Genomic DNA, 20,538 nt, shown 5'->3' with positions numbered 1-20,538 from the left:
ACCACCTATGTGGCTGCTTAGTTGGTCAGTTTCACAGAGAGTGTGGGTCTGTTTCAGTTCTTGACAGGTTGGAACAGGGCCAGGCTAATTTGCCACTCTGCTTATATGTGTCTTCTTATAGGCGTTAAATCCTTTTTGTTTGTTTGCGAGTGCAAGACTACCGATGAAACAATGAAAGTCACAAATGCCCATGTGTTTTTATGTTCTTATGGCCCCTGCATTGAGTTGCGCAGAAACAAATCAGTTGGGGTGTGTGTGTGTCCAGAACCTTCTCTGCTTTGGCTGTAAAGTGGCTACTTGGTACAGATCAAATGAAAGAATCCCACTGCAGGGCTGGCTGGGGTAGTGACGTATTTTTAAAAAAAACACTACAGCCAATTACAAAGCAATGTATTCAAGGGGGAGGGACTCACGCATGGTTCAGAAGCTCTGCATTTTTGTTGAGGGTGCATAATTAATCACAAGGAACTCCTGGAATTTCTTTGGGGCAAAAATCCCCTGTGGATAGTGCTTTGAGAATTTGACTGCAAATACTGTGCAGTTACAGAGCAGCAGATCCAGTGGAAACAGACCATGCATAAAAGGCCAGTGTCACCCTGTTAAGAAACTTCTACCAAGTTGCACCCATTCTCATATTTCCACCCTACCAAACTCCAGGCTTTAACCACTTTCCAAGTCTCCCTGTTTCCTGGTCAAACATGCAGAGGTGTTCAAAATGTTTGATGTATCAAGGGATACTTCCTATAATCAGCTGCATCAAGGAAAGAAGCTTCTTCTGGACTGTTGGAAATGCTTTGCAGCCAGAAAGCTAGGCTGCTAGTGGAAAGGCCACAATCACTGCTGGGAGTTTCTTCTTTGGGAGATCACCCATCAGCCTCAACACCGGCAGCCTGAAGTATGTCAGCCCAGGAAACGTTTTGCCAGTTGATTCTCCTGAACGCACATATTCTTCCTCAAATCAGGGCACTATGAATGTGCTCTCTGTTTGGAGAATGCAAATCTGTACCTCTACCAAGGAAAGAGGATAGAATAGACAGGGATTCGACCCACACGAATTAATATCTGGATGGCAGCAGTCTTTTCCTACATACACAGGGCTACTGAAAGGGAAGTACCTGTACATCTTGAGCGTCTTCACTCGATCCTTCCTCTTTCTCTGACACCGCAAGTTCAAGACTTCTAAATGGTAAAGCTATGCTGTGAGCCTCTCGTTGTTTTACCCACATTCTGCAAAGCAATACATTTCACGTATTCAGCAATAGGCAACCAGCCATCTTGTGCTGTCATTCCTCCGAATATTGTATGCGCCATGAAAAAAAGATCATGGCTAATCTTTTCCTATTAATGAGTCAATACAGAAGAGGTGGGTGGTTATCCCTGTGCCAGCAAAAGGAGGCAAGCAAGAGAGGAAGGAGGAGGTGGTGTCGTTAGTTCCCCAACAGAACTAATTATCATTAATTGACAAGTACTGGTATGGGGTGGCATGGGCTGTTACGAGTGCAAATCTTGTTTCTGCCATAAATTGACGGGGGGCCTCAGGTAAACCACTCTCAATAATACTGCCCTACTTTGCAGGGTTGTTGTGTTGCAAAAATGCATGCAAACACCATTAAGAGCTCTGTAAAGAAGAACAATGGTGACTTGTGCCCCTCAAGTAGGAAAGGGCACTGGGCCCTTTCCTACTTGAGGGGTGCCATTGTGGGGGACCCTACTCTGGAGGTATGTGGTTTGGCATGGGCCAAGCCAGCCAGGAACTGCTCCTTTTGGCTTGTTCCCGAGTATCCCTGTTGGGAGTGCTTTCTCATCTATCATCCAATGTATCATTGTTTTTTTTAATTAAGGAGAAAAAAAGGGGGGAAAAGACTCTTCTTGACCTGTATATGTCACACTGGGAAAGTGCTTCCACAAGAGAAGGGATCTGGTATTCTACTACTTCCTGGCATAGAAGAGGCCATTCTCTATGAAATAAAATTCAAAACATAGTTATTCAGATCAGTTGCATACAAACTCTCTGTTAAACTGTGCCCCCCACCCCAACCTCCCAAAAAGTGCATTTTATTTCTTGGTCATAAATGTGATTTCTTTTTAAAATTCAAACACAGACACATTATTTAAGTTGGTTGTTGCTAGTGCCATCTTCTGGTTAGAGAATCTTTAACGAGCTAGGGAGATGGGCTAGGAAGCCTCCACTGAAAACACTCTGTAGTGTGTGAGTGAGAAAGGGCCTTGCAGTGGTTATGCACAGCTGGATCCAAATTAAGCCTGGAATAAATGGAAGGCTCGCACTAGCAGAACAGTGCGCACATAAGGACAGCCAGCCAACCAGCCTCTGTGTGTTTACAATAGGCGCAGCCAATTCAGAGGCTTCTGCACCCAATGAAGCTTAAGCCCATATGCCACAGCAGTTTTCCACGTCCAAGCATGGGACTTGTTTCGAGACAGGTTTCTTTCTTTTCATATTTCTCTCTTGAACCTAGCCTTCCTCTGACAACTAATGCAACGTGCCCTACTGTGCAACTCATTCTCTTTTTCTGGAGGTTTTGCACCAGGTACAATTATACTCACTCTGACCCAGTTCGCCTCCTTACACAGTCCCCATTCCACATGGCTTTTATATATACAGGTCCCATGATCCCCAGCACAGCTTTTTTTGGTGGTCAGATGGGACCCGCCTTCATTTTTACCAACAGAAAAACTACTTGGCTACAACCCTACTTCCTTGAATTTTGTCCCCCATGATTATTCTCTCTTTAAATATAAAGAAAGAATATAAATATAAAAAGAGAATATTCCTTCAAACATCCATCATTTCATCTTCATTCTAAGTACTCATTTTTATAATAATATGCATTTTATAATAATATGCATTTTTATAATAATGTTCATTAAAGAGGTGGGGACAGTCAGGAAAATTTTTAAAAACATTAACAATCTTTTCCCCCCTTTCAAACTGCTCTAATTCCCCAAGTGTATCCTGCTTAATATATCTGGGGAAAACCCTGAGATTACCAAATTGCCTGGCCATGAAAATGTTTATGTAGAATCAAATAGGCTGCTCATACTCTCATACAGGGAAAAGCATGATGAATGATGAATAAAAGAGAAAGGACACATAGCACTCCATATTACCACATTTGAAGAGCTCTTACAAAAAACCCCAGTAGATTTCCACTACCATCCCAATGCATGTAACCAAGAATGGTTTCTCCCGTTACACATACCCTACACAGCAACAATTTAAATCCCTCTGTGCAAAAATCTTAGACAAGAAGGTGGCCTAGTGTCAGACAAGGATGTGGGGAGACCCAGAACTGAATCCCCACTCTATCATAGAAGCTCACTGGGTGACCTTGGGGCAGTTTCTATCTCATAGCCTAACCTGCCTCACAGGATAATTGGTAGGGTTGCCAACCTCCAGGTAAAAGATCTTCTGCTATTACAACTGTTTTCTGCTATTACAATCTCCAGCCGATAGAGATCAGTTTACCTGGAGAAAATGGCTGCTTTGGCTATGGCGTTTAAGTCCCTCCCCTCCCCAAACCCCGTCCTTCTCAGGCTCCACCCCAAAAATCTCCCGCCGATAGCGAAGAGGGACCTGGTAACCCTAATTATTGGTGTAAGGATAACATGGAGAGGGGAGTGTTATAAGCTGTTTTGGATCCCCACTGAGGAGAAAAGCAGGGTACAGTATAAATATCTAAATAAATAATGTGACCTTTAAGTAACATTTTCCATATGTAAAGCAAAGTTTAATGCTCAGAAAATACACTTGGATAATCCTTCCCACTCTCTTTCACTGATGTATGTGAGTGTTTCATGTTTAACTGTCTCTCCATGAGTCTATTGTAGGGTTGCCAACTTCCAGGTGGTGGCTGGAGATCTCCTGCTATTACAACTGGTCTCCAGGAGACAGAGATCAGTTCACCTGGAGAAAATGGCTGTTTTGGCAATTGGACTCTACAGCATTGAAGTCACTTCCCTCTCCAAACCCCGACCTCCTCAGGCTCCGCCCCCAAAATCTTCAGGTATTTCCCAACCCGGAGCTGGCAACCCTAGTGTATTGTCCACTTCAGGACCACATTCCACAGCCTTCGAGGAACTAAAAAGGCAAAGTATCCTCTGTGAGGTGGAGAGTGCAGGCTACGAATCCTGCTTCTGACATTCTTGGGTACTCAGTGCAAAGTCAGAGGTAGTGTGCTGGGCCAGGTGACTAGGGTTGCCAACCTCCAGGACTTTTTTCCATTTGTTCCCAATATTTGTTGTTTATAGTGTTTATAGTGTTTACTTTGTAAGTATTGCACACTTGTGGTGGTTTCTATTATAGCACTTTAATGAATTGTTTAATTTCTTGATTGAGTCGTGCTAGTTCTTTTTTGCTAAACCTCCAGGTACTAGCTGGAGATCTCCTGCTATTACAACTGATCTCCAGCCGATAAAGATCAGTTCACCTGGAGAAAATGGCCACTTTGGCAATTGGACCCAATGGCATTGAAGTTCCTTCCCTCCCCAAATCCCACCCTCTTCAGGCTCCACCCAAAAAACCTCCCGCCAGTGGCAAAGAGGGACCTAGCAACCCTACAGGTGACCTTTGGCTGGATTTGGCAGCCCCAGCAAATGCCTGATCTCACCACCTAGATGATCTTGTGTGTTTGATCAATAATTTTTCTGATGATGGCAGGCAAAAATTGTGAAGGTCAGAGCCACTGAGGCTAAGGCTGATGAATTGCTTGACCCCACAAAATCCAGCAGCAACTCTTGTTTTGTAATCTTGGCCTGTGTGTTCCTGGAATGATCTCCTGATCTGGTTCAGGGCAATGTATTCTTGGTCCTCCTGAGCAAAGTAATGCTCTATCAACATCTCGGAAAGTCACCCCAGGGATCTTTTCCACTCACTTAAATTCTGAAGGCAAGAAGAGCTTGCCAAGCCTAAGGAAGTTGAGGATGTGCCGAAACATTTGTCCGTCTCCATGGATGAAGAGACTCTGACCATGAACAATCCAATATACTTTATTGTAATTCGACAACAGCTCTGGAAACTGGTGGTAAACAAAAACAAGACCTTGAGGAAGAAACTGTTGGAAAGCAGAGTTCTTTCAAATCAGCTGCCTTCCCACCAACTCTCCCCCCACAATGAAGCAATTATTCTGTTAGCCAAGGGAAATTAATGGTAGCTGAACCCAGCTTGTTCTCCCTGCAGTCACACATGCTGGAATGTCATTTTCAAGATCAAAGGGAGCTTTTTTTTGGCTTGAACTGCTGCTTAGGGGGAAGGAGGAGGGGCTCCTGTCTTCCCCCATGCACTTTTCAGACACACTGATCCCACCCGGGAGTTATGTACATAACAGCAGTGCTTGGAATAACCCATGTGCTGCTCCAGTTGTAAATAATTCCCCTGCCGGCAGATTCAGTGTCTGAAAATAGGTTGGGGGGAAGAAGGGCTCCCACCCTCTTCCCCCCAAGCAGTAGTTCAAGCCCCAAATCCCTGCAGCTGACCTGTGATTGCAGGGGAAACAAGCTGGGTTCAGGAAACCCAGTCATGTAGTAACAAACGTGTCTTTTGGCCCTGAGTCTTCATTGATTCCACAATGCGCCTGGTGTCGCAGGAGAAACCCTTTTGCTCTCTTGCCTACTACATCAACACACACACCATAATCCTGCTAGACTGGCAGACTGAAGGCCAGATTTTTTAAAAAAAGTTGATCTGCAATCTTTTGCCCATCCTTCAAGGTTGTTTTAGCTTAAGCTCTTAGCATTCAGGGAGTGATTAATAGGCATTTATCAGGCCAAACTACAGTATTTTTTACACAGATATCCTTGGATTCATTTAGGCACCAAGGGCTGCAAGGAAAGCTATAAGGATCAATGGCCTGATCCAGGATAAAAAGTAAAGGTAAAGGTCCCCTGTGCAAGCACCAGGTCATTCCTGACCCATGGGGTGACGTCACATCCTGACATTTACTAGGCAGACTTTGTTTACGGGGTGGTTTGCCAGTGCCTACCCAAGTCATCTTTCCTTTACCCCCAGCAAGCTGGGTACTCATTTTACCAACCTCAGAAGGATGGAAGGCTGAGTCAACCTTGAGCCGGCTACCTGAACCCAACTTCTGTTGGGATCGAACTCAGGTCGTGAGCAGAGCTTGGACTGCAGTACTGCAGCTTACCACTCTGCGCCACGGGGCTCATGATCCAGGATAAGGCAACTTCAGATGTTCCTCAGAATGTATAGTAGGAATGGGATATTTGATTGTCTCTCACCTAAGCGACAACAAAAAATGTTTCAGAGGCTGTCCGTGTTGATTTGCATTAGAAGATTTGAGTCCAGTAGCACCTTAGAGACCAATAAGACTTTCAAGATACAAGCTTTTGAAAGTCAAAGCTCCCTTCTTCAGATACCACAAAAAAATACCATCCCTGCAAATTGAGAAGTAGAGTGCTCCTCTGCAATATGCCAATTTTCAGAGCACATGAAATTTTGGATGTGAGAAACAATATTTTTCTAAACAAGTGAATTGGCCATCAGATTCATGCGCATGAGGCAAGCCGCAAAAAGATTCTGCGAACTTAACTGACGAATTGTACCTTCAATAACGTTTGCAAGTATGTTGCATACCAGTGGCTTCCCACATACACTTTGACAATGTGATGGAGCGAAAAGGCCGTAATTTCTGCTGTCCAGTCTGCATCTAAAAGACACAATTCCAAATTGTATAGAACAGAATATGACATGTGTTGGTGCTTTTACAATATTAAGGTGTGGGTTCATGGGCCAGGGCAGAGGAGCACAGCCTGATCCAAAGAACTTCTTGCTGCTGGAGTTTATTGCACAATGCTTTTGCCCACGCAAGGGGCAACAGAGAAGCTACAGGAAGTACACCACCACTTCCTACTCTTGCCTCTCCTCCTCCCCCCGCCGCCATTTGGCCTTTTCACTATCAGAGCTTAGGTCATGACAGTCACCAATGTTCAATCAGTCCATGAGGAATTCCATCCACACAAGGCTTGAGAAGATGTACATGTTCGTGTGCATGCTGCCACCACCTGCTGAAGAATTTAACCCTTTGAAACCACAACTATAACTGCTCAAAAAAGTGACATTTGCAATGCCAGGCCAACATCCAACCTAGGCTGAAGTTGAGGGTACAGCAGCAGATTCAGCTCAAAAGCTGCAAGTTCATACAAGCTGAATCCATGGTAAGCTGGGTAAGCAAAAGAGAGGTGCAGTCCCCAGATATGTGGGTTCTTAGCAGGCTGTATCTGTGTGTTTCTAGTGCATAGCCATTCTCTAACCAAACAGAATGCTTTGCATTCTTACTGGCAGCCCAATTCAAACAGATAGGTCTTTACTTAACTTTTTCGTTGAGGTTGGCAGTCACTATTCAATATTGTTCATGACTCGTGGCACAGAGCTCATCCTGTTAAAAACCAAGAAAAAAGGCTCAGAGCAACTGGCTTACCTTTTCCCATGGCATCCGTAGGTGTCTTTTGCTTTAAATATGTTTTCAAAGCATCCTTCATGGGCTGATAAGTGATGTCCATTTGATCCAAATAGGCACAGAGTTCAGGAAGCTCACACATACTTCTTGTCAGAGGAAGCCTGGAAGTGCCTAACCAATTCCTTTTGCACGCAAATAGAAAAGAATTTATCAGAAATTGGTTACTTCAGATATTTATTGCGTATCCCTTCTGAAAGCATCCTTTCCTACTGTCAAAGCTATACTGGGACTGTTTCTAAGAAGAGCCTTGCTGGATCAGACCAGTGGTCCATCTAGTCCAGAATCCTGTCTCACACAATGGCTACCCAGTTCTTCTGGAGGGCCAACAATGGCATAGAGGCCAAGGCCCTCCCAATGTTGCCTCCTGGAACTGGGATTCAACAGTTTATTGCCTCCGTTGATGGTGGCTCCCTTCAGTCTCCATGGCTAGCCGCCACTGATAAACCTCCCCACCATGAATCTGTCTTGTCCCCTTCTTAAAACCATCTATGCCTGTGGCCATCGCTGCATTTTGGCAGTGAATTCCACAATTTAATCACTAATTTCAGTTTTTAACCAAAGTCACAGTGCAGCCTTTAGATATAAGACTTTTGCAGAGTTCTTTAAAGAATAGCCATGGGCTCTTTAATGGAATACAAGCATGGGAAAGAGACTGACCAGAGAAGATATAATAGTGAAACCCAAAAGAATTGCATTCAACCAAGGAGTCACAATAAGCCCCAACAAGTTTTGAAGCAGTCTCGGGTTCTCTTTCAGGGCAAGGTACTTGTTGAAACACCTAATGAAAACAGTCTCCTGGTGCGCTGCTCTTAACCAGTTTGTCAGAGTCTACAAGCAGACAAGCACTTGCTCCTGGAAAAATACACACACATTTGTGCACATATTGTCTTTATGAAATGTTGTTTCCTACCAACAGAAGAAGAGCTTTTCCATCCCAGAGGGAAGGGGACTAATATCTAAAGAGTGCTCTTCCTAAAAATCAGGGCAACCTAATTTGCAAATAAAGACATACATGACATGTTGAAAAAGAACTCCGTTTCCTGATATGTAGAGCTTGTTCCCATCCAGGGTGCTCTCCATATGGAGCTGCCCCAAAGCTGAATCAGGATATTTGACTAAGAGACCGAGCACCATCGGGTACAAGGGGAGGCTGGCTGCTTCCTGGTGCTTTCGTATTGTGGTTTTCACAAAACCTTGCAGACCAGACGAGCCCTCACGGTAGGCCTCTAGAAAACAAAGGTATGGATGAATCATTAACAACAAATAAAGAAGAATTCTGGTCACCTGTTACATTATCTTTACTGGAATGAATCCAGGGAAAAAGCCCACGGCCCAAATTATTGTTTTTTAAAAACCATACCCTGTAAAGTCAAGGCCTCTAAGACTAAACTTTAAAACCAACCTTTAAAGATGATATCGTATAAGAAGCAAAATTATAAAATTTCCAAACAGGCTAATGATAATATTTTAAATGTAATTCTTCCTCTTCAATAACACTTTATTGCACATTTTTGCATATTCATTTTGCAATGTATCTTATAATCTGCTAGACCTAAGTGCCTACTATATGTGATGTTTTTTGATGCATTGGGTCCAGGTTCCCAACTAGGCTCTAGATGATGGGGGGGCGCTCCTGCCTTCCTTCCCCCACACAGTAGTCCGTAGCCCAGTAGGGCTCCTGGAGTTTGTAAAAATGCCTTTCCTGCAGTTGCTGTGACTGGGGAAAGAGAGTCCCTAGGGCACGTGCAGCCAGAGAAATGAGGTGAAAAGCCCCCCCCCCCACTGCATTTTCCGCTGCAGAACCAGGGTGTGAGGGGGCACTGGAAGCCCCTTCTCCCCTCTCACAGTGCTCTCTTGCAGGGCTGAGTGACTGAGAATTTTTAAGGTGACTTCCCCCAATGTATGTCTGAGTCCAGTCACAAACCCATAGGGTTGCCAGCCCTGGTTTGGGAATTACTGGGAGATTTTGGGGGTGGGGCCTGAGGAAGGTGGGGTTTGGAGAGGGGAGGGACCAATGCCATAGAATCCAATGGCCAAAGTGGCCATTTTCTCCAGGGGAACTGATCTTTATCACCTGGAGATTAGTTGTAATAGCGGGAGATCTCCAGCCACCACCTGGAGGTTGGCAACCCTACACACCCAGGCCCCAGTGCATCAGACCTATTATGTAGCTTGGCTCTTAAAGAGATCCCTTTTTACTTGGAAAGGTGGTTTACACTGAAAATGCAAAAAGAACTGCACCAGGCTGGCTCCTATAGATCTTCACTGCTTCTGTAAGCTCAGGAATTCCCAATTCTTCAGCTTCAGCTTCCAGAACATCCATGCTGGAGAAGTTTTCAGGCAAAAAAATCTTTCCTGACCGTAGAAAATTAGCTGGGGGGGTTAGAGAGAGAGAGAAAGAAAACATAATGAAACAAGATATTGTGGTTCTTGCCATTTTGTTTCATGTTAACATATTGATCTCAGATAGTTTCAGCGAAAAAAACCACCAGAGATTCCTAGAAACACACTTGCAACTGAATAGTTACATGGCACAGTGAAAACTCTGCTGGGAAGATGTGGGCAGCAAACCATAAAGCACTCTATACCCTGAAAATGCTGCCATAGAAATTATGAATAACAACCAAGGCAAATATGTTCATTTCCAGTGCCACATAATACAACCACCAGATAGTAACAGAAGACACAGCAGATGCTGTCTTTGTTTCTAATAAGCAACAATCTTTCTCAATCCTGAGAGTTTAAGACCAAGGTGGCAGCAGGTGGAGGTGGTCCTGTTTTCTCAAACAGCAGGGTCTCAAGCAGTGAAAGAGTAACTCACTGAGGTCCCTTTCCATGGGCTGCATGTTATATCATAACTGTATTTCAATGCATATACAAATCACATAGTTTCTACCTGGGCATGATACCTCAGAGAACTTCGCATTAAACCAGTCTCCACTTCACATTTGGTGCAATATAATGGTTCTCTGAAACCAGGAGGTGGAGATTATCCGAAACCAGGAGGTGGAGTTTTTGGTGGCAGTGTACAATGGCTTTCTTGTGTGTTACCCCAATGTCCAGCTTTGGCTTCTGTAGGATGTTTGTTTGGTTCATGCACTGGATTTATTTTTCCTAAAAACCTAATTCCCACCCCTAATTCTCTCTCTCTCTCTCTCACACACACACACACACACACACTAAATGCATTCTTTACCAGGGAAGGGGGAAGTCTTTCTACTTTTCATTTCTCTAATGCTATATTTTTTAAATATTTTAAAATCTTTTTTAAAAAATTTATATATATATATATATATATATATATATATATATATATATATATATATATATATATATATATATATATATATATATATATATAAAAATTTTTTAAAAAGTATATGTTTGAAAATATGGATACTTCAAGTAAACTGGAAATACTGACAAGCTTAATTTCTGCTGTGATACTCCTGGCCCTTCTGCTAACAAATACATGCCACAGCTTTGCAGTACCTTCTTGTTCAGGCTCAGATGAAGCATTCCACTACTGGACTTGATAGCACTCCTTCTTTTAAGTCTCTGTGCATTTGACTGTCTGACCAGAATGCGGCACTTCTACTGCTCTGCTTCCTAGACCAATGTGTGTTATACTGCTCTTGAACTGACCTTTGGAATTAAAGCTAAAAGCTGCATAAATCCAATCCATGTTAAGAGGTAGTACCTGCAGACCTCTCATTACCAGGTGCTTCGAGCCAACAGCAGGAGGCATCATGTCTTGGTGCGACCTTAACTGGAGCCCCCGGTTGAACGTTGTCAAGAAGAGTCTGTAGCAAGGCTAATCTTGCATGCTAAACCAGGCCTGCTCCAACATATCCTGCGGTTTCCAACCCCTCAAACATCTGGCAAGGCTAATCTTGCATGCTAAACCAGGCCTGCTCCAACATATCCTGCGGTTTCCAACCCCTCAAACATCTGAGTGCCTGAGACCTTAACAATGTCAAGATTGCTTCTGCAGACTAAAGATGGGTAGCAAGACTGGTGGAAAGTGCCATGAAGACACAGCCAATTTATGACAACCCCTCATGCGGTTTTCAAGGAAAGAGATGAACAGAGGCCTGCCTCTGTGTAGCAACCCTGGACTTCCTTGGTGATCTCCCATTCAAGTACTAACCAGAGTCTACCCTGTTTAGCTTCTGAACTCTGATGAGATGGGGCTAGCCTGGGCTATCCAGGTCAGGGTAGTAAGACTAACATGATTTAAAAATGAGAGAGCTTGATCACAATGTGTCTTCTTTCACTGCATTCTGCATTCTTCAATATCCCATGCGCTTTCCCAAGAAAAGGTTTACCTATGAAGCGGAACTCGCTGCCTTCACATTCTATCAGGACGGAATTGTCAGACAGCCACAATAAATTGTCATCATTAACCAGGGAAGGGTATTTTTCAACCAAGCCGAGTGGCAGAAAACAGTAATGCACTTCTTCTTCAGTATCTAATAACGGAGTGTCCATTAATCCAAGAGGAGCTTTCTCATGTAAACCTAACATGAAGAAAAATAAAATGTTAGCTTGAATGGATAGATGACCAGAAGTCTGAATTGTATGTTTTGGAGTTATCTTATTATTGTGAGATAGGATTAGTCTGTTGAAGATCTAATGGTTGCAGGGAAAACACCACTCAGCTGGCATAGGTCTGTGGTGGGAGACCCTTTCAAGATGCCCATATTTCATTATACCATTCATTATACAGTGCCTTTCCACAAAAGCACACGATTATATAAAATTCTTCTAGCAACAACATGGGAAAGCAATTTCAAAGAAATTAAGAAGGTAATTAATGTCTGGTTCCTGGCAGTTATTCCAACGAGCCCAGGTTATTTAATTCCCGTCCCTCTGCTGGGACCCTGGAATCAATACCATTTGTGGTACCCTTGACCAAGCCTGGGTAAGACTCTTGCATACAGTAAACCACTCCAGCAAAAGCTTTAGGCTTTATTTAAATGTAATATAAAAGGTTCAGGTACAAACTTAGTTCAAGCAAGTAGTTGCAGTAAAATAATAACTTCTAACTCCTAATACTCATATACATGGTAATCATAAGTTAAAGACTTTACTTTTGTGTACATGTGTGAGTGAGAGCTGATCCCTTTGTTTCTCTTGACCTGTCTTATAGGCCTTTTATGCACAGGTTGTTCCCGTTGTGGTCACCCCTGTACTATTTCGGGGCTTTGTTTTAATTATGCATGTATTTCCCAACCTTCAGAAGTCGCCTTGCTCTCCCCTCGCATTTTCCCTGTCTTTTCAGGATGCTGTTTTACCCTGAGTTTAAAGTCTGCCTCAATCCCAAATCGAAAGCTGGTCCTGTGCAAACTCATCACTTAGGGTTTTTCTCTCCACGCCCATTCTTGCTTCTCCCTCCTATGTGTCTGTCCCCCTCATCCAACCCCTCCCCTGGAAGCCATTTGCCAGTGCACTAGTGAGAGAGTAATGCTGGAATACCATGAGGCTGCTTATTTGGTCAGTTTCACAGCAAGTGTGGGTCAGTTTCAGTTCTGGGCAGGATGGAACAGAGCTGGGCAGATTTGCTGCCCTCCACTTATATGCATGGTTTTATAGACATGAAAGCCTTTGTTGTTGTTGTTTGCAAGTGCAAGACTACCAGAAACAAATTGGTTTGTGGGGGGGGGGGTTTGTCTGGACCCTTCTCTGCTTTGGCTGTAAAATGGCAACTCCGTTCAGATCTAATGAAAGAATCCAGCTACAGGGCTGGCAGGGGCTGGAGACATATTTAAAAAAATACACCACAGCCAATTACAAAGCAGCGTTTTCAGGGGGAGGGATTCATGTGGTTCAGAAGCATAATCATGCAAATTTTCATTAGAGATTGGTCAGATTCAGCGTCAAGACTGCTAATTTCTCTCCAGAGAGTGTGGAAGAACTATACCAATCTAAAACATAAACCAATTATGCTGATATATTGCAAGCAAATGAAAAAAATGCACATGGGCCTCAAGTTAAGAGCAGGGCAGGTGCAAAAGAAATACACTGAAATCACTGCAAGGGGAAATTTACTGGTAATTTGCAATGCATACAGATTATTGAATATGCAAAATGTTTTATGATTTTACCCTGTGAGATCTGTGATTGTAACTATAGTTGACATTTGTATGGGGTGGAGAGGAACCTGAGGCTTAAGGAAAGTAAATGGCCCTGGTCCGTTCAAAAAGCCACTAGCAGGGTGAGACTGGATTGGAACTTAACCTCACTACTTTGTTCATTGGATCAGATTGGCTGAATGGAGCCAATGGCAGTTTTCAAAAGCTGGTGGACATTTTCACTCATGATAGGAAACGTGGCTTGCCATTTTCGTCCTGAGCATAGGTAGTTGCTTACAATACATTTACCAGTAAATGCCAGACTTTTAAGAGGAAATTCGGATGGCTTGTTGATACATTTCCGTGTTCTCCAGTAATTCATAGATGCTCTTTCAGCTATTGGTATATCAGCAGGTCGGATGCGCAAATTGTGTTTTCCTTCCTTCAAATTGTCTAAAGTCTGTTAGGACACATAAACATTTCTTTAGTGTGCATAATGCTCTTAACAGAACATTAAAACATATGCTGTGTAACAGTGCTTTTGTCCTACGAATACAACACAGAATCCCTGAAAGAAGAGGCATCCTATACAGCAATTAAATAAAATATTGGTAATCACAGAATAAATGAATATTCTGAGTTCAAAACCTTCAGTTTTGTAATTTGACAATGTGCTTGAACTTTTGGAACTCTTGATCCTAATCAGTCACTACACATATGGGAATTGAGGAAAAATCACAACTCGCATGTGATTGTGTTCCATCTGACACAGTGTTGGGACCCCAGACCCAGCCTTGTATACTCTGTAATATGTGAAGAGGAACTGCCAAACTATGGATAGTACTTACTTCCAAACCATGGCTGACAAGCTGTGGTTGTTCTGTGGTTTGAAAACATGCACTAATCATCATTTTCCAAATCAGAAATTATTGTTAGCTAACACTAGGAAGTGGACGAGGGAATCCTTCTGTGATGGGGGAAGGAAGGAAAGGGGGGAGCACATGCCCTTACATGCTCCTGATCACTGCACCATGGCTGTGTCAGAACTGAGCATTGGTGTCCAATTTGGCCTGTGTTTTCTCCTAATCTGCTCCGTGCCTGGCTTCCTTTCTCAGCCAAATCTAGTCTTTGCTCCTGAGATAATGGCCCCAAGTAGGACCTCTGTGCGGGAATAGAGTTGTCCCTTTAACAGGTATGATATTCAGTTGCCTAGTAAACTCTGCACCTCGAGAGAAGAAATGGCTGCTTTAGGGTAAATGGCTGCTGTTTGGGCTGTCCAAACTTTCCTGTCCACGTGGCAGCCATCCAGGCATTGTTGAAATTTCCCCCAAAGCTTCAGAGTAAAGCAGGTTTGGGAAAGATCAAAGAGAAGCCATGGAAACCCCAGGAAGTACATGAATGGACTTTGATGCTGTGGGGAAGCAGGGGAAAATAACCCACTTCCCAAGAGCACTGAACCTGGAGCAGATAACCTGTGCGGAAATCGCCAGAGGCTTGCTTAGACGGTGTAACTTTCTCAGGGCATGGAGATCTTTCTGCTGGAGATCATATTTGCAGTTGAACAGACAGCTAAACGTTGGCCACACTAACAGGGAAAGACAGCCTGTGGTCCTGAAGCTCACTAAAGAAGATTCTTGTCCCTCACTTGCCAGGGGTCAGGGAAGAAGGTACTGCTGAATTCGGCCATTTGTATCTTGACATCAGCATAGTCCCCACTGGATTTCACTAGACTCTGCCACCTTTCTATACTTTGTACATATTATTGGAGAGCAGCAACAAGGCGGGTCGGTACCTGCAAGAGAGGAATCAGCTGCAAGAACAGCGCCTGCTCATATAGGAGGTTCAGTTCAGCACAGCTAGAGAAAGAAAGTTTGGATGTGTGCAAGTAATAGTGGACGTGTCTGAAGGTGTATCCATCTCGGTCAATAAATAATCTCGGGTTTTCGTTCTCAGTCAGGGCTGAAGCCTCTTTCCAGAGCAGGGAATCTGGAAACTGGGCCACTTTGCTTTTAGGAACTGAGAAGCACCAGCCACCAACATTAAAATGAACCATCTCTTCTTCAGAGAATCCATTGATGGTTTCTGGCTCTTCCTAGTTGGGAAAAGGAGGAAAAAAATTAAGTCGATGTGTAGAGCAGAGATTACCTTTAAAAAAACGCTAGTGAGCCCTATTACAGTGTGAGTGGGGGTGCATTTTTTCCTCTTTCCTTTTCAGGAGCCCTTTCCATAGGTAGTCCAGTAGAGCACCAGTGCAGGCAAAAGCTAACGTGCACCACATTCTGTTCCTAGGGGACAGCCAATTCTCCTCTTTTTCAGTCCTCTTTTTTTGAAGCCTTCAATGTCCAGGTTCTACTCCTGGCCAGAAAAATGGGTTACAGAGGCTCAATTCCTGAGCAGCTGCCTGCAGTTGGAAGAAGGGCTGCTCATGCTAACCAGGATGTTTGTGGTGAACTAAAGAAGACTATTATAAGCATGGAGAGCAGGAGGGACCTGGAAAAGTCCATAGTAGGCACCTAGATTGATAGCAGGCAGACCAGCAATCTATGTGGCGTGTATATTTATTTTATTTATTTACACCGTGCTTTTCTCCCCACTGGGGACCCAAAGTGGCTTACATTGTCCTCTCCTTCTCCATTTTATTCTCACAACAGTCTTGCAAGGTAGGTTAGGTAGAACAAGGTCACCCAGTGAGTTTCCTTGGCAGAGTAGTAATTGGAATCTGGGACCCCTAGAGCCTAACCTGACACTCTAGTAACAATGCCCATTGCTGAATGTCAATTAGATTGTGCCAGTATTGCCGTATCCTCCTCGTTCTCTGTAGATATTAGGACTGCCTAATTTCAGATTGGGAAATTCCTGGAGATCTGAGGCAGAGGGACTTCAACATAGGGTTGCCAACTGGGTTGGGAAATATCTGGAGATTTGGGGGGTGGAGCCTGAGGAGGGTGGGGATTGAGGAGGGGAGGGACTTTGATGGGGTATAATGCCATAGAGTCCACCTTCCAAAGTAGCCATTTCCTCCAGGGGAACTGACCTTTGTTGCCTGGAGATTAAACGTAATAGTGGGAGATCTCCAGCCACCACCTGGAGGTTGGCAATCCTACTTCAGTATCATATAATACCACACACTCCCCCCCAAAAAAAAGCCATTTTCTCCAGGGGAACTAATCTCTGTAATCTGGATACAAACTAGGCTTGCCAACATCCAGGTGGTAGCTGGAGATCTCCCGCTATTACAACTGATCTCTAGGCCAGAGCTTCTTAAACTTTTTCCACTCGCAACCCCTTTTTGGCCAAGAAATTTTTAGGGGACCCCGGGTATATAGGTATATAAAATAGGTATACAAATCAAACATTTACTGATACTTGTTGCAATTAAACACGTATGTTTCTGTAAAAGAAGGAGATAACAGCAATTGTTAAAATCAAACATTCGAACACTATACAGTCCCAACAAACCCATTTGCACGTGCACACACATACACATTTCAAGAGTGGCTGAGGATTCTGTTAGTTGTATCTAGCAATAAACTATGCTTAAGGCCCATTACCACTACAAGCCCTGACCTGAATAGCCCAGGCTATTTTAAGTAGATAGAAACCTGGAAGTTGGCAACCCTAAGTCTTCCTCACAGTAGTGGCAGGCAACCCCAGCCACAACTCTGATAACAGGCAGAAGAATGGGGATTTTCTTCTTTACAGGCTGAAATCACACATTCCTTAATTATTTCCTCCTGTGGCATCTTTTTCAATCCCAACCTGCCTGGGACAGATTATTTAGGAATACAAGAAGAGTGGGTGGGGAGAGGCTGATTTACCTTTCCCCTCCATTCCTTTTCGATCACAAAATCACCCTCCCCAAAGCTCCTTTTTTTTCATCCCTATGAAAGAAAAATGTGGAATCACAATATCTTTTTAATTTTTCCCCCTTCTGTGAACGGAAAAAGGGACTTGGGGAGGGTGATTTTGAGCTGCAATATGACAAGGGGGCAAAGGGTTAATCAGCCCCTTCCTTCCTTCCATGAGAAAATCAAAGAGCTCCAGTAGTTTGTGCCACAGATTTAAACAGGCTGGACAAGGTGGGAATTCCCAACAGGAGCCGGTAAAGTATCTGTACTCACAAGATACCAGCTGAAATTACTAGCTATATTAATATGGTACAAGAAAAACTATAAACCCACATGTGAAAAAAGGAAGAGCTCATACATGTTCAGACATGAAACAAAGAGCCCCAGGCAGGGGTGGCTACACAGGGCACAGATTATCAAAATCACTAAGTAGATAAATGAATATGAGCAGAGTTAATGCATACGGAGGAGAAATGTGTATTAAACTGCTTTGGTGCAGAGCACTTTCATATGTCACCAGATAGCAATCCTTTTTCATATTTCAGCAAGGTTTAAAAAGCTTACTTCAATGTAGAAATATTTTATAATTTTGTTAGTTAATTTTTTTCAGGATACTTTTACAAGGTATTGTATAGGATATTTTAAAAACCACATTGGACGGTAATGACACACGTTAAATCCTCAGAGAAAATAAAAACAAAAATATTTCCAAGGATCTTTTCCAATCAATTATAACCTTATTGGAGAGAAAGGGGGGGAAATGTAACTGAATAAATAACTTCTAAAAACGTAGCAAGCAATTAACTTTCGATAACACACAAGGGGGCAAAACTCCATGCTAAGTAATAAAACAGAAACCATTTCGCCCATTTCATCCTGCAATGGATAATCAAAACAGCAACGCGCAGACTTGCTGCACAACATGCTGAGAATGCCTTTTATGGGAGCAAGCCGAAGCTGGCCTCCTCAGAAGTAAATCCCATTGGGCACAAGAGGGCTTACTTCCAAGGAAATGTGCACAGGATCGTACCTTTTAGCTGCAGTCCTAAGGACACTTCCCTGGGAAACGGAGGGGCAGCCTGCCTTTCTGCCCCCGTGGCCGCAGCTCGGCGCTGCTTGCAAGCCCCCCAGCCCGTGCGCTTGGGAGCCTGCAAGCAGCGCCGAGCTGCGGCCACGGGCAACGGGGGCAGAAAGGCAGGCTTGCTTTCCGTCCCCGCAAGCACACGTGCAGCGCTGGGCGACCCCCCCAGAATCAATTCCGCGACCCCACTTGGGGTGGCGACCCACACTTGAAGAAGCTCTGCTCTAGGCCACTGAGATCAGTTCACCTGCAGAGAATGGCTGCTTTGGAAGGCGGGTGATACCCCATTGAAGTAGGCTGACCCTACCTACGGTTTCGAAAGGGACAGTCCCATTTTTTTAATCATATTTCCCAGCGTTCCCGACTTTTTAATTAAAATATCAATTTTCATAGAATCATAGAGTTGGGACCACCAGGGTCATCTAGTCCAACCCCCTGCCCAATGCAGGAAACTAACAACTACCTCCCCCCCCCACATCCCCAGTGACCCCAACCCTCCCCCCGCCATGCAGGATCCCACAATCAAAGCACTCCAGACAGATGGCCATCCAGCCTCTGCTTAAAGACCTCCAAAGGCGGCGACTCCACCACCCTCCGAGGCAGCGCATTTCGCCACGTTTTGCACCTCATTACACTTCCAACGTTTGTTTCCCTCTCTTCTGACACTTCTGATGCTGTGTGCAGGCATGGCTGGGGCAATTCTCATAGGAAAAAGTGCTCTGATTGGGTTACACTAATATTACAGAGCCCCTGCCCCGTTTTTGCCATCCCAATGTCCAGTTTTTGTCTCAAGGAAATGTGGTCAGCCTACATTGAAGCCCCTCCCCTCTCCAAACCCTGCCCTACTCAGACTCCACCCCCAAAATCTCCAGGTGTTTCCCAACCGGGAGGTGGCAACCCTAATGTGCGTTCGATCCTGGCTAAAACAGGGATTAAAGGAGGATAAAGCAACCATGCGTTTTCACCCTATCAGAGGTGGTTTGCCAGTGCCTTCCTCCACACAGCAACCCTGGTCTTCCTTGGTGGTCTCCCATCCAAATACTAATCAGGGCTGACCCTGCTTAGCTTCTGAGATCTGACCAGATCAGGCTAGCATGAGGCCAGAAGACTCATTATCCCTTTACCTTTTATTCCCTGCAGCCAAGAAGATATACGTATGTGGTATGGCTGACTGTCTGTGTGTGTATAAAGTGCCTTCAAGTCGCAGCCGACGTTATGGCGACCCCTTTTGGGGGTTTTCATGGCCAGAGACTAACAGAGAGGTGGTTTGCCAGTGCCTTCCTCTGCACAGCCACCCTGGACTTCCTTGGTGGTCTCCCATCCAAATACTAACCAGGGCTGACCCAGCTTAGCTTCTGAGATCTGACGAGATCAGGCTAGCCTGGGCCATCCAGGTCATTAAGGGAGGATAAAGCTTTCGCCCTGTGATTCCAAGAGATCTTTGGGCCTCACCTGGAGGCTGGCCACCTAGCCACACTACATGCTTTTTGTTGTTAGTGGCTTCCTAGAGGCACCTGGTTGGCCCCTGTGTGAACAGACGGCTGGACTTGATGGGCCTTGCTCTGATCCAGCAGGGCCTGTCTTATGTTCTTATGCTCAGAGGCGCTCTTTTCCCATCACCCCTAGGGGACTTTTTGCTGCCCCCCACGCCATGATAGGGGTGGGTTGCCTCTCCCTCCTTCCCTGCCCTTCTGGCTTCTCCTGGCCAGGGCGGGGCCTCTCTCCCCCCCCCCCCATCGCCCTCTCAGCACGGCCATTACCATGCTGGGCAAGCGGACGGCCGGGGGTCCATTCTGCGGGGGGAGGGGCGGCCGGGCAACGGCTCAACGGCCTCCCCTCCCCCCCCCGCGACCGGCCCCGCCCCCTTCCGGGCGGCCGTTGGGCCGGTTGCCTGGCAACGCGCGGCCCGATGGCGCTGGAGCTAGAGCTGAGCGAGGCCTGGGTACGCGGGCAGCCGGCCCTGCAAGGGCTCCAGCCAGGTAGCCGGGCCGGCGGAGGGGAGGGGGGCGAAGCCGAGAGAGAAAGGCCGGAGGCGGGGAGGG

At 44.9% G+C, this 20,538-nt stretch overlaps 1 protein-coding gene across 1 annotated transcript in view; it reads right to left on the bottom strand.

Annotated features, from left to right (window-relative positions):
• KCTD19 (potassium channel tetramerization domain containing 19) overlaps nt 1-20,288 on the bottom strand; it is a 29,315-nt gene extending 9,027 nt beyond the window's left edge. The window contains exons 1-12 of the mRNA XM_056862324.1: nt 20,257-20,288; nt 18,418-18,580; nt 15,360-15,659; nt 13,877-14,027; nt 11,822-12,013; nt 9,735-9,866; nt 8,506-8,719; nt 7,455-7,615; nt 6,580-6,677; nt 4,894-5,036; nt 1,875-1,958; nt 1,116-1,227 (exon numbers count right to left, since the gene is read on the bottom strand). Coding sequence (XP_056718302.1) covers nt 1,116-1,227; nt 1,875-1,958; nt 4,894-5,036; nt 6,580-6,677; nt 7,455-7,615; nt 8,506-8,719; nt 9,735-9,866; nt 11,822-12,013; nt 13,877-14,027; nt 15,360-15,659; nt 18,418-18,580; nt 20,257-20,288 — 1,782 coding nt within the window. The remainder of the gene's footprint in view (nt 1-1,115; nt 1,228-1,874; nt 1,959-4,893; nt 5,037-6,579; nt 6,678-7,454; nt 7,616-8,505; nt 8,720-9,734; nt 9,867-11,821; nt 12,014-13,876; nt 14,028-15,359; nt 15,660-18,417; nt 18,581-20,256) is intronic.
• Between the last annotated feature and the right edge of the window lie 250 nt (nt 20,289-20,538).

Source organism: Euleptes europaea, chromosome 17 (assembly GCF_029931775.1).
Source record: "Euleptes europaea isolate rEulEur1 chromosome 17, rEulEur1.hap1, whole genome shotgun sequence".
NCBI lineage: Eukaryota > Metazoa > Chordata > Lepidosauria > Squamata > Sphaerodactylidae > Euleptes > Euleptes europaea.
Note: the sequence above shows the minus strand (reverse complement) of the source record. Positions and strands in the feature narration are given on the sequence as shown.